This window comes from Trichomonas vaginalis, chromosome III (genome assembly GCF_026262505.1).
Source record: "Trichomonas vaginalis G3 chromosome III, whole genome shotgun sequence".
NCBI lineage: Eukaryota > Parabasalia > Trichomonadida > Trichomonadidae > Trichomonas > Trichomonas vaginalis.
The window spans coordinates 16614412-16630106 of record NC_067205.1 but is presented as its reverse complement, the minus strand read 5'-3'; the positions used below and the strand labels follow the sequence as shown (position 1 = coordinate 16630106).

Below are 15695 nucleotides of genomic sequence, written 5' to 3'. Positions count from 1 at the left end.
CGTTATTCCTTTAATTTTTGAATTCATAAATAAAATTTCTTTTATATTTGATATCACTGCACCTCCTTTGCAAACGAATTCGAAATGGTCATTTTTCAATACTATCTCAAAATCTCCATATTTCAACCTTTGCGTTTGTTCTGCCGTCTTTGAATTATATGCATATATGGCGTATGTAATGATCTGAGGGACCTGGGTGTTTTATGCCTTAAGTTGTTGTGGTTGCTGTTGTTTAATCATTTATTATGATTTAAAAATAAATATTTAATCTGTTATCTCATCACCTATTTTTTCTATTTGAAATTGCCATAATATTTCATTCATGAATTCTAAATCACAATCAAATAGGTCAGTTATTCTAAATTTAATATTTGATAAATCTTTTGAATGAAGAATAAATGAATTTCCGGATAATTGAAACGGATATGATAAAGAAAATGTGTTTAAGTTGATGGATAAAATGTTTTGTATTGATGGGTAAGAGTTAGGGTCTAATGTTTGATGTGAAAATCTCATTGGGGTATTAACTTTATCACATTTGATTAAAACGAAATTGGAACCAGTGTCAGAATACAAAACATCCCCAACATCTTTTTCAAAATTTAATATTCCCAACAATGAACGAAAATGAGGAGTACAAAATTTAATTTTCAGCGGAAATTTAATAAGGTTATTTATTTCATCAAGTTCAAAAAGTTTATCAGGTTTTGATTTAAAATTTTCTTCATACCATACGATAAATGATTCATTTAAATAACTTAAAATCATGTTAATATCCCATTTCGCTATCACATTATTTATATACATATCATACGTTTTTTCAAGGTCATCTTTAATAAATGATATATAATCTGAAGGGTCTAAAAGAATGGGATTAAATTTACCACTCACAGAAACGAGAGTAACATTATAAATTCCGCTAACTGTTAAATTTAATTCACAGCTATTATTCGAAATAATATTGATAATTGACATTTTTATTACGATTAAAAATATGGTAAAGCGTTATTTTCCAGTGATAAATAAAACTAGAATAAGATTACCTCAAGAATTCATAAATTCAACGAATAAGAAATTCATTCATGTTATAAATTTTAGTGTTTTCAGAAAATATGAGTCAATGTCATATTCATCAACAGGTTATATTTCACTTCATTCAAATTTAGTTCAATCAAACCCATATAATGACCATTTCATAAGATTTTCAGATGGTATTAAAAATGTAATTGATAGATTAAAATATGAACAGATTGACAATATCGAATTTTTGGAATTTTGGTTTAAATATCCCGATGGAAAAAAGATTGAAGTTAAAGATAAAGCTGATACTATAACAAAAACAATTACAATGACCGATCCAGATAGTGGGGAACAAAAAGAAATAAAACAAACGATAGAAACTGGTGAAAGGTCAATTATTATCGATTATGATTCAAAGGATTATTATTCGATAATGTTAATGCTTGAATATTAAATAGTCTTAACAAAGAATTTTTCAAGTGATATTTTATATTCATCAACTATTTTATTATAAATATCATTATATGTTAAATGAAGTTCAGTTGTTGTTCCGTTCTTTGATATCTTAATTGTGCTAATATCCTTTATAGGATTTATTTTTGCAACTGTTCCGCAGCATGAAACCTCATCATCTATGAAAAATTGAATCTTAACGTCTGAATCTTGAACATCACAAAGAATGGCGATAATGTGAATTAATGATTCATAAGGTAAAATAATTAAACCGGATTGGTCAATTAAATTTATTATTGAATCATAATTATTAATTATTATATCACGGTAAATTTTCATTAATTCTGAATTAATGTCTATTTTATATGGGTTCTCGATGTTTGATGAAAGAGGTGGGGGTATGTTGGATAAGTGGGAATTTCAACAGGTTCTTTACCAGGTTCAGATAAAATGATTGGGTCTCCATTCTCATGGTTTTCTTCATTCTCCTCATTCTTCGGTAAGTCACGAGTTAATAAATTTGGTTGAGTTGCTGACCTTGTTAATTCGGGGCTAACATTAACTTTAACATTTTGAATAATTCGTGATTTATCATCATTTACGTTATAACCAACCGTAATCTCTGCTTTTGCGTTAGTGTTCTTTTGACTAGTGAAACGTCTTCTCATTTATAATCGAATAAAAAAATATATTTAAACTTTTATTTTGCTGGAACTTTTGAATCTATTATTCCCTGTATTTGTTCATGAAGTTGATTTTTAGCATTTTCATCGAAATTAATAGACCGAATATATTCATTAATTGCATTCTTATAATCATCTGATTTCTCAAATTTTCTTTTATCTGATTCCTTAACTAAATCATAAGTTAAACCTCGTTGCTGATATAATGGTTTCTTAATTAAATCTTTGAATGCTTGAGATAAAGCACCTGATGCAATTCTTGCTACTATAATTGGTTGGAATTGCTGTTTAAGTTCATCTTTAACATTTGCGAAAACTGGATCGAATAAAGCAACTTTAAAGAATTTCTTAGCTGAAATTTCAGGTCTAATATTTGCATATTGACCATCAAACTGGTTAGAATATCGTGGTAATCCATCCGGTCCCTCTTCAATAGCATTTAATTCTTCATTGAAATAAGAATATGGATTATGACGGTATGAATTAATTGGACCATTTTCACCTTCTCCAATGTATTGTTTAACAGCTTTTCCATTTTCATCAAATTGCATAGGATAACGTTCATTATATATTTTACGTTTAGGATAATCAGATATAGTTAATTTATAACCATTTATGACTTTAATATTACCTTGACCATCAGTAACGAAAACTTCATTTATACCATCGGTTTTCCATTTGGACCCGTAATGTCTGCTTCGTGTGCTTCCCAATTTGGACCATGACGTTTGGCATATGCTTGAGCTTCTGGTAATGTTAAAACGTTTCTCATTTGTTTAACATCTTTTTGAAGACCAGCAACAATATGAACTAATTCTTTCATTCCATCAGGAACTTTCATAGTTCTATTATATGCACCCTTTTTGTTTGTTCCTTGTTTTAATGGAACCTGTAGAAGATTTGCTATTTCTGTCATGTTTAATTATAAATAAAAAATAAAAATTAATTATAAAAAGTTAATCAAATTTAACACTTCCTTTATTTAAATCAACTATTATTTTTCCATGTTCACCTAATTGCTGATATTGTGTGTAAAGTTCATTAATGCTCATTGGTAAATTCACTTGATAAAGCATAACGTTCAACTGTTGACGACTAAACCCACTGAAAATGAAAAGTGTTGATAGATTTGATTTAATGTTTGTGCTTAATGCTTTGAAGTATTGAACAGCCATGAAGAATGAACATTGAATGTGTCGACATTGAGTTAATAACTGATTAAAATATGATTTCTCATTTGTTATTAGTTTTGATTTCACTGCATCATCTAGAAAAATGAGTGAATGCAAAAATTCTCTATCAAAATTTGAAATAGAAAGTGTTTCAAATAATTCATCCCGTTGTTTATCAATAATTTTATCCTCTAATCCTTGCTTCTTGATTGTATTATATAATTCTTTATACATTAAAAAGTTTTTTAAATAATCTTCTGCTTCTTCTTGTGATAAATAAATAATTGGAATTTTGATTAAATGCTTTAAAGATTCAAATGTATCATCTGAAGGTGAACCTGAACGGTTGATATAAATTAACACATGTGAATGGGGGGAAGTGTTAGCAATAATGATAATTTGTTTTAATATCGTTAATGTTTTACCTTTATTTTGTTTACCAATTGCTGCAGTGATTGAATTTAAGTAACATTCAGAATATGGAATTTTCATTAATTTTTCCTTAGATAGAGCATTTCTATTATCACTCAATGCTTCATTAATCATATCATCTACGTATGTATTATATACTCCTGCTAATTCTTCATAAGGGGTGGATGAATTTAAATCCATTTAATCAAAAATAAATTTATAATTTTAAACATTTCTATTCATCAATATTTCATCATATGAACTTCTATACTGTGGTGGTGTACCTGTTGGATGATATTTCAAACCTTCATCCGGTGTCCATGTCCAATACGTAGTCCTAGTAAACCAAACCTGAGGAGGATTTGTCACCTTTGAACAGTAAGTGTCATTTACACCCTGAATGATTGGATAAGCTTTCACTTGTACTGTAACTTGTGAGTTGAAAGTTTCTAATCCATCAAAGAATATACCCGCTCCATCACGTTGAACTGGAATAGTGCATAAGAATGAAGTTTGGTCTTTCCATGTTCTAGCTAATGGCGTGCCATTATCATCATTCAGTGGTCTAGTTAATGAGTCCTCGTATTCTTCCGTGCATTCATTCACTCCATCTAAATCAGAAGCTTGAAGCATACGTGTAAAGAATATATCACCCACTGTGGTCATCGCTTGATCGGGGAAGTTTCTGGAATCTATAGTGACCTGAAGACCTCGAAGCATTGGATTTTCTAAAACTGTTCTTTGCATTGCATTCTTCGGAAATGTTAACACAACATCTGTAACATTATGAAGAGCGTATGAGAAATCTGAGCTAATACCTTCAGGAGTGATGCAACCTCCATTTAGTGAACGAACGTCAATATGTTGAGCTGGAATCATGAATGGATCTTCCTTACTGAATAAACGTGGTATTGCTTTAACTGATTCTTCAATTAAACCGTATCCTGGTGTAATGCATTTATCCTCTAAAACTTCCATCTTTGTGCATGAAATAATAACGTCATCAACTGTTGCGTCAGCAGATGTAGCGGCTAAGCTTGTAATTAATTTGGCAGGAAGTCCGATTTGTTGGAATTTGCGATCATATTTATAAACATGATTCATAATCTTTTCATAATTTTCATCAGTTATCTTTTCATAAACGTAATTTTGTAAATCAGCAACTCTTAACGGGTCAACCTGATAAAATACTAAAGTATCCCTGAAAACATATTTAAGAATGATATCACCAAATGATTTAGGATAATCATCGAACGCCTGAAATGCTAACAAATCATTTACCGGAATAATCATATCAAAAGTGATATCAACTTCTTCATTTGCGTTCTTGAAAACTTCTGAAGGGTCAATATATTTACCACATACTGAGTTATCATATTTTTGAACATTATTATATAACGAATGAACAAACTTTTTAACTTTCCTTTCTGATTTTGGTTTATATGTTGCAAATGCGAAAGATTCACGGGCGCAATCCATCTGAAGATAACCGGCATCACCTCTTTCAGTTTCTACTTCTAATTGTTTAAAGCTTTGATTTGATGATTTGTAACCAACGAATAAACGCATGCATTTAAAAGCGGCATCACATGTGAAAGCTTTATTTGAAACTAGAGTTGCTTTAACTTTGCGTTTAATATATGTGTCACCTAATTGATTCACATCATGAGCTGGATTTGTAATTCTTAAATGAGTTTGTTTATCATCAAAATATGGAGCATCAGAGTCATAGCATGAACTTTCAAGTTCTCTATAATATCTTCTACCGTCATTCTTTGCGAATATTTCATTTATCTTTTCGAATGAATGAAACACATTTCCATTAATCGGTTTAGTGTTTGGCACTAAATAGTTAGTCGTCATTTATTAATAAATAAAAAATCAAAATTAAAAGATGAAAATGAATTTTTAATTTTAATGAAATAATCAACTATGGCTGCAGGATCCTTTAAGAAACTGTGGGATAAAGTAAAAAGAGGAGCGCATAAAGTTTGGGAAACAATGAAGAAAGGAGCAAATTGGATATTTAAGAATAAAGAAGCAATTAGTGACGTTGCTGAATCAATAACGCCAAAAGCTGCCCCAATAAGAGAAATATTAAATAAAGGAGAAAAAGTTTATCAAAGACTTCAACCAATACTAAGATAAAAATAATATTTATTTATTTTTCCACTATCTACCTCCTATTTTATTAAGTATTCCTTCAGCAATTCCACCAACTGCGTTACCTGCTTGTGCTCCCATCGCCGGATTACCTGCTTTAGTACCTAATACTCCACCTATGATAGTTCCTGCCGTTTTCGCTACTGGTGCCAAAAAGTTTGCAACGGGTTTAATAATATTTTTATGAACCCAACCTGCAGCTTTCTTAATTCCATCCCATAATTTTTTAAAGAATCCTGCGCCATTTCTGATTTAATATTAATTAAAAATATATTTCATCACTTATATTCTAATTTTTATTTAATAATAAATGAAACCGATTTTAAAAATAAATGAAACAGAGGAGGAAGAAATAAATGAAAGTAAAGATGTTCAACAAAAAATAAACGTTGTTAAACCAATTACTGAAATAAAAATTTTTTCATCTATTGAAGAATTTAATGACTATTATGCTAATAATAAAAAATTATTTGAAGAATTGACAACGTGTAAATTGAATAAAATGTTTAAAGTTGATGGATTCAAAATTTCAAAAATAAAAGGAGTGGTTAGTTTTGTAATAAACAGAAATTCATCAAAAGTGACAGCTCTCAATTTTTTGACATTTGTAAATTCTAAATTGAATGAGAAAAATGAAATAATACTAAGCATAATATAATATTCTAGATTTAATTATAATTAGGAAAAGTTAGTTTTGAGAGTACTTTTCATAGGCATATAGAATGAAATCTTCTGAAAAATAATATCACATAAACTCATATTATTTCTAATATATAACTATTTTATATAAAAATCAAATTCAATGATCTTAAAAGCGAAGGATAAACCTCAAAATTTACGAATATAATGAGTGGGAAATATAATGCTTATCTATCATAAAACCATATGAAATATCAATTTTTTGCTTTACGCCTAATTTTTGACGACAATTAGCAAAAAATGTTAAATGTTAACACTCAGTCCATTTGAATATGAAAAATAAAATTGACTTTGATTAAATGTTTTTATTTTATCATGCAATTCTTCTTGCGACCAAAGATTTGAATAAAAGTTCAAAAAATAGATAGCTTAAAAAAATAATATCGGTAGTGTTTACTAATAGATGAATAGTATATAAATTCTATTAAAATGGATTTGATCCAAAAAAATATAAAATTTGATCATAAATAAAATCGTTTAAATTACTTCTTCATTTAATTATAACAATTATTTTTGGTTTTATATTTTTTTGGATCAAATCCATTTTAATAGAATTTATATACTATTCATCTATTAGTAAAACACTACCGTATATTATTTTTTAAGCTATCTTATTTTTTGAACTTTTATTCAAATCTTTGGTCGCAAGAAGAATTGCATGATAAATAAAAACATTTAATCAAAGTCAATTTTATTTTTCATATTCAAATGGACTGAGTGTTAACATTTAACATTTTTTGCTAATTGTCGTCAAAAATTAGGCGTAAAGCAAAAATTGATATTTCATGTGGTTTTATGATAGATAAGCATTATATTCCCACTCATTATATTCGTAAATTTTGAGGTTTATCCTTCGCTTTTAAGATCATTGAATTTGATTTTTATATAAAATAGTTATATATTAGAAAATAATATGAGTTTATGTGATATTATTTTTCAGAAGATTTTGTGTTCTTCTTCAAAATTTTATTTTTTTATTAAAAAGAATCTTTACAAAATATACATTTACTTTAATTAATATTTAAAAACGTGCTCTATCAAAAGTTCCAAAAATTCAATATTTTAGCTTTTCTGATGTGTCACTTTTGATGAATTTCTGTTTACAACAGTTTGAAATCTATTCCTCAATCAAGAATCACCTCATTAATGAAAATTGATGATTTAACAAAAAGAATAGAAGAGATTGAAGAAAGAATGAATCAAATAATTGATTTCATAAATTCAAATAATCATTAGTTTCTTAAAGTTCTATGTTGAACTCATCAAATTCTTTTTAAAGTTTATTTTTAAAAAAATTTTTTTATTTTTTATTTTTCATTCATGAAAATAATTATTTCTAATTTCTTTTACTCTCTCGTATATACTAGATTTAAAGAATTCAGAACATTTCCCATAATCTCCTAAATGTTTTCTTATCCCTAACGTGTGCCAGTTATTATATGAAACTGAATAAACTTTATCTTTGTCTTTACACCTTTTATCACTTCCAATATATTTATATCTCAGTTTTGATTTAGCATTTTCATATTCATTAGCGTTTAATAATTCACAGTCTTCCTTTTTAAATTGATGTTTAAGATATTCAGGATTAATACTCTACGTTTATATGCTCCTAACTTAGTTCTAAAGGTTTTTCTACAAAATTTAGGAATTCCATCCTCTTTAATGTCATCAATGATTTCCATTTCATTATTTTCAATTTCTTCTTCTCGTTTATGAGGTCTTTGATTATGACTCCATTGATTCCATGAAATTAAATATTCTTTATCATTATATTTATACCTCATTAGCTTATTTTGGCTTTCATATTCATTTAATAATTCACAGTCTTCCTTTTTAAATTGAAGTTTAACCCATTCAGGATTTAAACAATGTTTAATTAATCGCGGAATATCTGACATCATCTATATATAGCTTCTTTTATAAAAGATAAAAAAATAAATTATTTTAAAATTAATGTTAATTTTTAATAATGTGTTTAGTATATAATATTATTACTAATTTATTTAATAATGTCGCGCTTTCTTACGAATTCATGACTTAAAAAACGTAAGAAAAAATTTTATATCATCTATGTATAGAAGATGCATTAAAATATACCTTCATCTATATATAGACGTAACAAAAAAAGTCACACACCCCGTCCTATCCTACTACTACTTTCGAAGGAGGTCTCTGTTTCAATGTGATCTAAGATAGTAGTGAATGGTCTTAAGACTGTATCCTGTGTGAATGCTTGTTCTAAGTTGAAATTCTTCGTTGTAACTTTCTGGATTAAAGATAATATCTTTTCATCAGTCTTTCTACGGGATTTGGAGATCTTGGAGAGTAATGACCTCGATATGGATTGTAATGATGCTATTTTAGCTTCCATCTTCTTGTTCTGGTTTGTTAATTTCGAAATTTCGACTGATTGCTCGTTTTTTGTATCAAGATGGATCTTTTTCAGTTCAGCATTGATACTGGATACAATTTGTAACATCCTCTGGCAGTTATTAGATACATTCTCTGTAAAATCAGTGCATTGTTTATCAAGTTCAGTATTTTGGTTTGGAATCTGGTTGTAAAGGGAAATTTCTTGCGCCAGTTGATCTAACAGTTGGTACCGTTTAGAAAACAACTGATTCTGTTTGTTAGAAACAAAGATATACTATGCAATGGATTTTGCTTTCCATCATCTAAAAATTTTTCATTCAAGATTTGATGTGGGTCACTTTTTGAGTCGAATACTTTGAACTGTCGGTAAAACTTTGATTTAGTGTGTTTGGGTGAGTAGTCTAGTGGTATGATTCCTGTTTTGGGTACAGGAGGTCCCGGGTTCAATTCCCGGATCGCCCCATTTTTTCTTTTTTCATTTCGATATTTAGATTTGTCACTTTTTGAAATCATAAAAAATTTGATTATACAAAATATCTCAAAAAGTAGTTAAATAAAGTTGTCTAAGGATAATCTCAACATACACTTACTTTTGTAAAGAGTCAACAACTAATCTACTTAGGGTTTCCTAGTTTAAACCCAAATATTTACTGAGAATCAACTTATTCAAACAACCAATAATTTTTATGAAATTTCAGAATAAGGTTATTTTCAAAATCCAAAGAATGCTTATAATTCTCCTTAAATGTCATAATTTTACCTAAATTTCGAATGTCAAAATTTTTCAACTTATTAGACAGTACGGATCCTATTTGAAGAAGAAATATCTCAATTGTTATCTCGATTTTTTACTCTATTTAAGGGTGCACATACCACTTTCAGACATTCTCTCATTTGTCTGTTATAATTATATCAAAAAGTATGCTTCTAAAAAGAAAGTTTTGATATTATGAGGGAATATCTGAAAGTGGTAAGTACACCTTTAAGCAAATAAAGTTTGTGACAACATGACATTTTGACAACACAGCTGGACGAAAGGAGGAAGGCATTTATGAATTATTTTTGAAGAACTGAAGGTGCTACCATGTTACCATGTGCTACCAGGTTAATTAACTTCTCTGAAAAAATGAGACAACATGACATTTTGACAACAGTTCAGGAGGAAGGCATTTATGAATTATTTTTGAAGAACTGAAGGTGCTACCATGTTACCATGTGCTACCAGGTTAATTAACTTCTCTGAAAAAATGAGACAACATGACATTTTGACAACAGTTCAGGATTAATGCAAAAATAAATTCAAATCATACTTTATAAAGCATCATTTACAGGTATTTCATCGTCAGTAAATGAATCATCATTATCATTTGGTTCAACCTGTTTATATAATCCTTTCATTTCTTCTTTCAAAACATAACACCATGTTTGTTTATCGTCTATTCTTCTATGTTTCCTATCACATTTATCCTTAATGCTCATTTGAAAATTCTTGTCTTTCATGTCTGATGGTTTGCAGAATAGAGCATTTTTACACGTCATACCTGCACACAATTCATCATAATGTGTATTTATCCATACATCTAAAGGATTTGTTGATAATTCTATTAAATCTTGTTTGGCTTCAGTCATCGGTATGATTCGTACATTAAATGATGAAAGGTCATATTGCATAAAATATGTTAAAAGGTTATCATAAAATTCCTTAGTGCATGAATCCATTAAATTCTTGAAGTAATCAAATTGACCCTTGAATTTACCATTAACTCTTAAAACTACGTATCTTCTGTCTCCAACTTCAATTTTGACAGGGTAGACGTTATTAGTTACGAAAATGAAGTTTGCAACGTTCTGAGCAGTTCTTCTGGGTTGATTCTTTTCATTAATTCTAATCTCATTATCCGTAATAATTGATTTCAAAGCGTTGAAGTTTGCGAGTCTATCTTCACCTACATTCTTGAGTTCATTAAGTACAAGAAACATTTTATTCTCAACTACTGAATTGAAATTACCCGTTAGCTCACTTATTTCGGTAATGTTTTTACATGAATAACCAGCGAGGAGTTCAGAAATAATGTCTGTAAATCTGTTTTTACCTGTTCCCTGAAGTCCTTTCAAAATAATTGCTGTTTCATTCTTGATTCCAGGATGTTGAATCATTGATGCAATCCAGCCGAGAAGGTATTTATACACTTCATCGTTATTATCACAAATGACTTCTTTAATGAAATTCATAAACATCTCAATTTTTGAGTAATCTACTTTTTCGAGAATGTTGTATTTATAACCCTGAAACGTTGAGAAAACATCTGGGGAATCAGATTTAAAGCAAACACCCTTAACGGTTAATGAGGATAATTGATTTAGTAGTACGTCCCATGCTGTTATTGTTTTACCTTCTTCTTTAAATAATTTAATCATTTTGAGTGACTCTTTCATGTTTGACTGAAGAACGAATGATATTTGATTCATTTTGTCGTGGATATTATAGTCCTTTTGAATGAAATATTTATTTCCACAATCTACAAAACGGATTACACGTGATAAATCCTCAATTACTTCAGAACTGTTTTTATACTGATGATTTTCAGCCTTGCGTCTAATATCTGTTATCAAAAACGAGTCATCAAGTTTTATATCAAATGTTATTTTTGGCTTACGTAATAAAGGCAAAACGTATTCATCATAATATTCCTTTTGATATAGTTTTAGAATCTTCACTAAAACAAATGGAGAAGTCATTAAATGTGCATATCTACTACATGCTTTTTCAAAATTACTTTTTGCATTTTCAGTTAAATTGCAGAAGTTATAAACGTTATCGTATGCTTCATTAATCAAATGATCCGGTAACGAATTAATAGCTTGAAACAGTGTGAATAATGTTATTTCTTTTTCTAAATTCATGTTTCCACCGTCATTATGTACTTCAAAATCACTGATGCCATCAACTATGCTCTGGGCAAGTTTATCGTCAATGTTTACATCTTTGTTTTCATTCATGATAGTCTTTATTTCTTCGTTCTTCTGTTCAACTCTTACCTTAATATTCAAATCATTTAATATATCGTTTACGGTTCTAGTTAATGTTGAATCATAACTTCCACGAATGAATGAGTATGTATTGATTGGTTCTGATGCATTTTGCGAACTCTTGAATCAGCCATAACCACTAAAGAACGTTTTGAATCATCCATAGAAGTCATTATGTCAATATCATAATCATTGCAGGAATAACATTTAATCATTCTGTTCGAGGTTGAATAGAAGAAATTAGTGTTGCAATAAATGTGAAGACCTCCTGAAGCGGTTTTAACGATAACATCTTTATCCGAAAGTTTTGATAAAATGTCTTTTCTAACTGTTTCTTTAAGTTCATCATTGTACGATTTATTGATATCAACATCTATAATCGTTAAATTTGAAATTTTATTTACTAATAAAGCCATACCAGTTTTCCCTCCTCTTCCTCCATCGTGTTTGAGGTAGTTATGTAAATCAATCTTGTTTTCACCAATTCTTTCGTTGAGGGTTTTAGTTTCTGCCACAACTAATTCCTCAGCTAATGAATCAATAACTTTTTCATCAGAAATGATATAGTTGCTGTTGTTGTTTGTTGCTGTCATTTATATAGGAATAAAAAATAAAAATAATTTTAAAACTAACTTTATTTTTGGGCTGCATCATATTTCCTGAACTGTTGTCAAAATGTCATGTTGTCTCATTTTTTCAGAGAAGTTAATTAACCTGGTAGCACATGGTAACATGGTAGCACCTTCAGTTCTTCAAAAATAATTCATAAATGCCTTCCTCCTGAACTGTTGTCAAAATGTCATGTTGTCTCATTTTTTCAGAGAAGTTAATTAACCTGGTAGCACATGGTAACATGGTAGCACCTTCAGTTCTTCAAAAATAATTAATTATTGAATAACCTGAAAACATTAACGTAAACATTAACGTAAACATTTATTTTTGGTCGTTTATGACAAAAATAAATGGTTCATTTACTCACAATATTTTTTTACAAAACGACCCCAAACTTTTAACTTCTTTTCTGCAGTTTCTAATGCTATCTTAGCGAGTTCATATTCTCTAAATTCTCTCTTTAAATCTTCTTGTTCCCATTGGTCTAGTTCGTATGGAGAATCTCTATAACCATAATATATCTCACGTTCATGTTCTAATTGTTTTTCGCACATTTTTCTAACTTCTTGTTCGAACAAAGGTTTAGCATTCTCTACTGTATCTTCGAGTTCTTCTTCATCTAACTTCTCATGAACTTTCTTGTCTATGGAGTCCATAATATCTTTGACATAAAATGCATACTTTACAGAGCACCATTCAGCAACAAAATGAACGAGGTCAGGATGTATGTAAATACCTTTGAATTTATTTATAACACCCCTAGTAAGCTCATAAAATGCTTGTTTTTAGGTCGAGCCACTTTTGGCTCCACCATATTCTTTCAACCAAAACTCAAGAATTTCCTGCATTTTAGTACTATTGAGAAATCTGTTTAAATGGTTTAACCTTCCCGCTTCTCTTGCCATCTTTGTTGCATTAATGTAACCATCCTTGTCTCTACTTAAGACTTCAATACCATTATAAGTGCCTTTTGTGAATGTTTCGCCATTAGATTTGTTGCTGAATGTTTTTGCTTCGACTGACATTTCTGTTCTTACATACAAAATAAAAAAATAAAAATAATTTTAAAACTAACTTTATTTTTGGACTGCATCAAATTTCCGGGACTGTTGTCAAAATGTCATGTTGTCAGTAATTTTAAGAGAAGTTAAATAACCTGGTAGCACATGGTAACATGGTAACACCTTCAGTTATTCAAAAATAATTAATTATTGAATAACCTAAAAACATGAGACTTTGTCTCCGGACTCTTTGAGTCACTTAACGTAAACATTAACGTAAACATTTATTTCTGCAGTTCATCCGCTACTTCATTACCTAATTAATTACAGACATAAAATATATTTAGTTCATTCGGTAAGCCTTAACCCAAAGGTCTGGGCTCAAGCGTGTTCAATGAACACGGTACCATGCGAATACAGTCACAAATGGTGGCATGTAATCTTTACCCGAACCTGTTGGATTTGTTGTGAAAGTATGGACATGATTTCCTCCTGGTTCAGTTTGTCGAAAAGTCTTTTTTGCTGAATGGTTATAATCTGGAGATAAAACATCATAGCCAGCTTCCTATTCTGAGTTGTATAATGGGTGGTCTCTTAATGAGTGGCTATGGTCGCCAGAAAAGTTTGTAGTTCCTGTATGAGTGTGTGGGGGTAAGTTTGCTTCTTTAATTTTCTTCGAACCTCCTGTTTGCTTTGAATATCTAGCACAGTATAAGAATTTATCCACAATCTGCTTCCACATACCAAAACCTAAAACTTCTGAAGGATTTGTTGAGTTCATTGACGTATAAATAGAACCAACAGGATATAATGTTTGAAGTATTTCATTTTTCATGCTTGTAATCACATCATTTACTTCCGACTTCTTTGCATAATTTTCATCAACATAAGTTTTATCTGCTTTAAGGTCTAAACATCCTGAAACCCATTCTGTATCAGCTTTAACTTTAAAAGTCTCAAATGTCCATTCATGATACCATTCAACCTTTTCTTTAATTTCATTATCTTTTTCATCAACATAAACCAAATTTGCCTTCTTATTTAACTCACTATCCACATATTCCTTATCTGCCTTCTTCATTATGTCGTTTAGGAAACCTTCTATGAATTCCTCATTTAAATTAAATCTTCCAATCTTCAAAACTTTAGGAAATGCATTTAATGCGTAATATCTCTGTTCTTCTGGTGGAATTGATGTTATATCATCCGTTATTCCTTTAATTTTTGAATTCATAAATAAAATTTCTTTTATATTTGATATCACTGCACCTCCTTTGCAAACGAATTCGAAATGGTCATTTTTCAATACTATCTCAAAATCTCCATATTTCAACCTTTGCGTTTGTTCTGCCGTCTTTGAATTATATGCATATATGGCGTATGTAATGATCTGAGGGACCTGGGTGTTTTATGCCTTAAGTTGTTGTGGTTGCTGTTGTTTAATCATTTATTATGATTTAAAAATAAATATTTAATCTGTTATCTCATCACCTATTTTTTCTATTTGAAATTGCCATAATATTTCATTCATGAATTCTAAATCACAATCAAATAGGTCAGTTATTCTAAATTTAATATTTGATAAATCTTTTGAATGAAGAATAAATGAATTTCCGGATAATTGAAACGGATATGATAAAGAAAATGTGTTTAAGTTGATGGATAAAATGTTTTGTATTGATGGGTAAGAGTTAGGGTCTAATGTTTGATGTGAAAATCTCATTGGGGTATTAACTTTATCACATTTGATTAAAACGAAATTGGAACCAGTGTCAGAATACAAAACATCCCCAACATCTTTTTCAAAATTTAATATTCCCAACAATGAACGAAAATGAGGAGTACAAAATTTAATTTTCAGCGGAAATTTAATAAGGTTATTTATTTCATCAAGTTCAAAAAGTTTATCAGGTTTTGATTTAAAATTTTCTTCATACCATACGATAAATGATTCATTTAAATAACTTAAAATCATGTTAATATCCCATTTCGCTATCACATTATTTATATACATATCATACGTTTTTTCAAGGTCATCTTTAATAAATGATATATAATCTGAAGGGTCTAAAAGA

General features: G+C 29.3%; 5 protein-coding genes, 1 non-coding gene and 2 pseudogenes across 8 annotated transcripts, besides 5 other annotated features; 1 reads left to right on the top strand and 7 right to left on the bottom strand.

Moving 5' to 3' along the window:
• Positions 1-5446: part of a mobile genetic element that runs on past the window's edge.
• On the bottom strand, positions 1471-2141 carry TVAGG3_0714390 (annotated as a pseudogene). The gene has a single exon. A coding segment is annotated over exon 1 (671 nt).
• TVAGG3_0714380 lies at positions 2669-2997 on the bottom strand (annotated as a pseudogene). Its single transcript has one exon. A coding segment is annotated over exon 1 (329 nt).
• Positions 3113-3940, bottom strand: TVAGG3_0714370 (uncharacterized protein; the record flags this gene model as incomplete). Its single annotated transcript, XM_051243892.1, has 1 exon — positions 3113-3940. The coding sequence occupies one exon, from the start codon at positions 3938-3940 to the stop codon at positions 3113-3115; it is 828 nt and encodes a 275-aa protein (XP_051090479.1).
• A 1013-nt stretch (positions 5447-6459) lies between the features above and the next one.
• Positions 6460-6496: a mobile genetic element.
• Positions 6497-7671: 1175 nt separating this feature from the next.
• Positions 7672-7709: a mobile genetic element.
• A 1023-nt stretch (positions 7710-8732) lies between these two features.
• On the bottom strand, positions 8733-8975 carry TVAGG3_0714330 (uncharacterized protein; the record flags this gene model as incomplete). The annotated part of the gene is made up of 1 exon (XM_001294107.1): positions 8733-8975. One exon carries the CDS (start codon positions 8973-8975, stop codon positions 8733-8735), a length of 243 nt encoding a protein of 80 aa, XP_001294108.1.
• Positions 8976-9367: 392 nt separating this feature from the next.
• TVAGG3_0714320 lies at positions 9368-9439 on the top strand. The gene has a single exon. It is a non-coding gene; the product is annotated as a tRNA-Pro (tRNA).
• A 395-nt stretch (positions 9440-9834) lies between these two features.
• Positions 9835-9867: a mobile genetic element.
• A 421-nt stretch (positions 9868-10288) lies between these two features.
• TVAGG3_0714300 (uncharacterized protein) lies at positions 10289-10606 on the bottom strand (the record flags this gene model as incomplete). Its single annotated transcript, XM_051243891.1, has 1 exon — positions 10289-10606. One exon carries the CDS (start codon positions 10604-10606, stop codon positions 10289-10291), a length of 318 nt encoding a protein of 105 aa, XP_051090478.1.
• A 1472-nt stretch (positions 10607-12078) lies between these two features.
• Positions 12079-15695: part of a mobile genetic element that runs on past the window's edge.
• TVAGG3_0714290 (KilA, N-terminal/APSES-type HTH, DNA-binding family) lies at positions 13405-13644 on the bottom strand (the record flags this gene model as incomplete). The annotated part of the gene is made up of 1 exon (XM_051243890.1): positions 13405-13644. The coding sequence occupies one exon, from the start codon at positions 13642-13644 to the stop codon at positions 13405-13407; it is 240 nt and encodes a 79-aa protein (XP_051090477.1).
• TVAGG3_0714280 (keratin-associated protein family) lies at positions 14322-14854 on the bottom strand (the record flags this gene model as incomplete). Its single annotated transcript, XM_051243889.1, has 1 exon — positions 14322-14854. A coding segment is annotated over one exon (533 nt), but the record flags the coding sequence as incomplete, so codon positions are not given.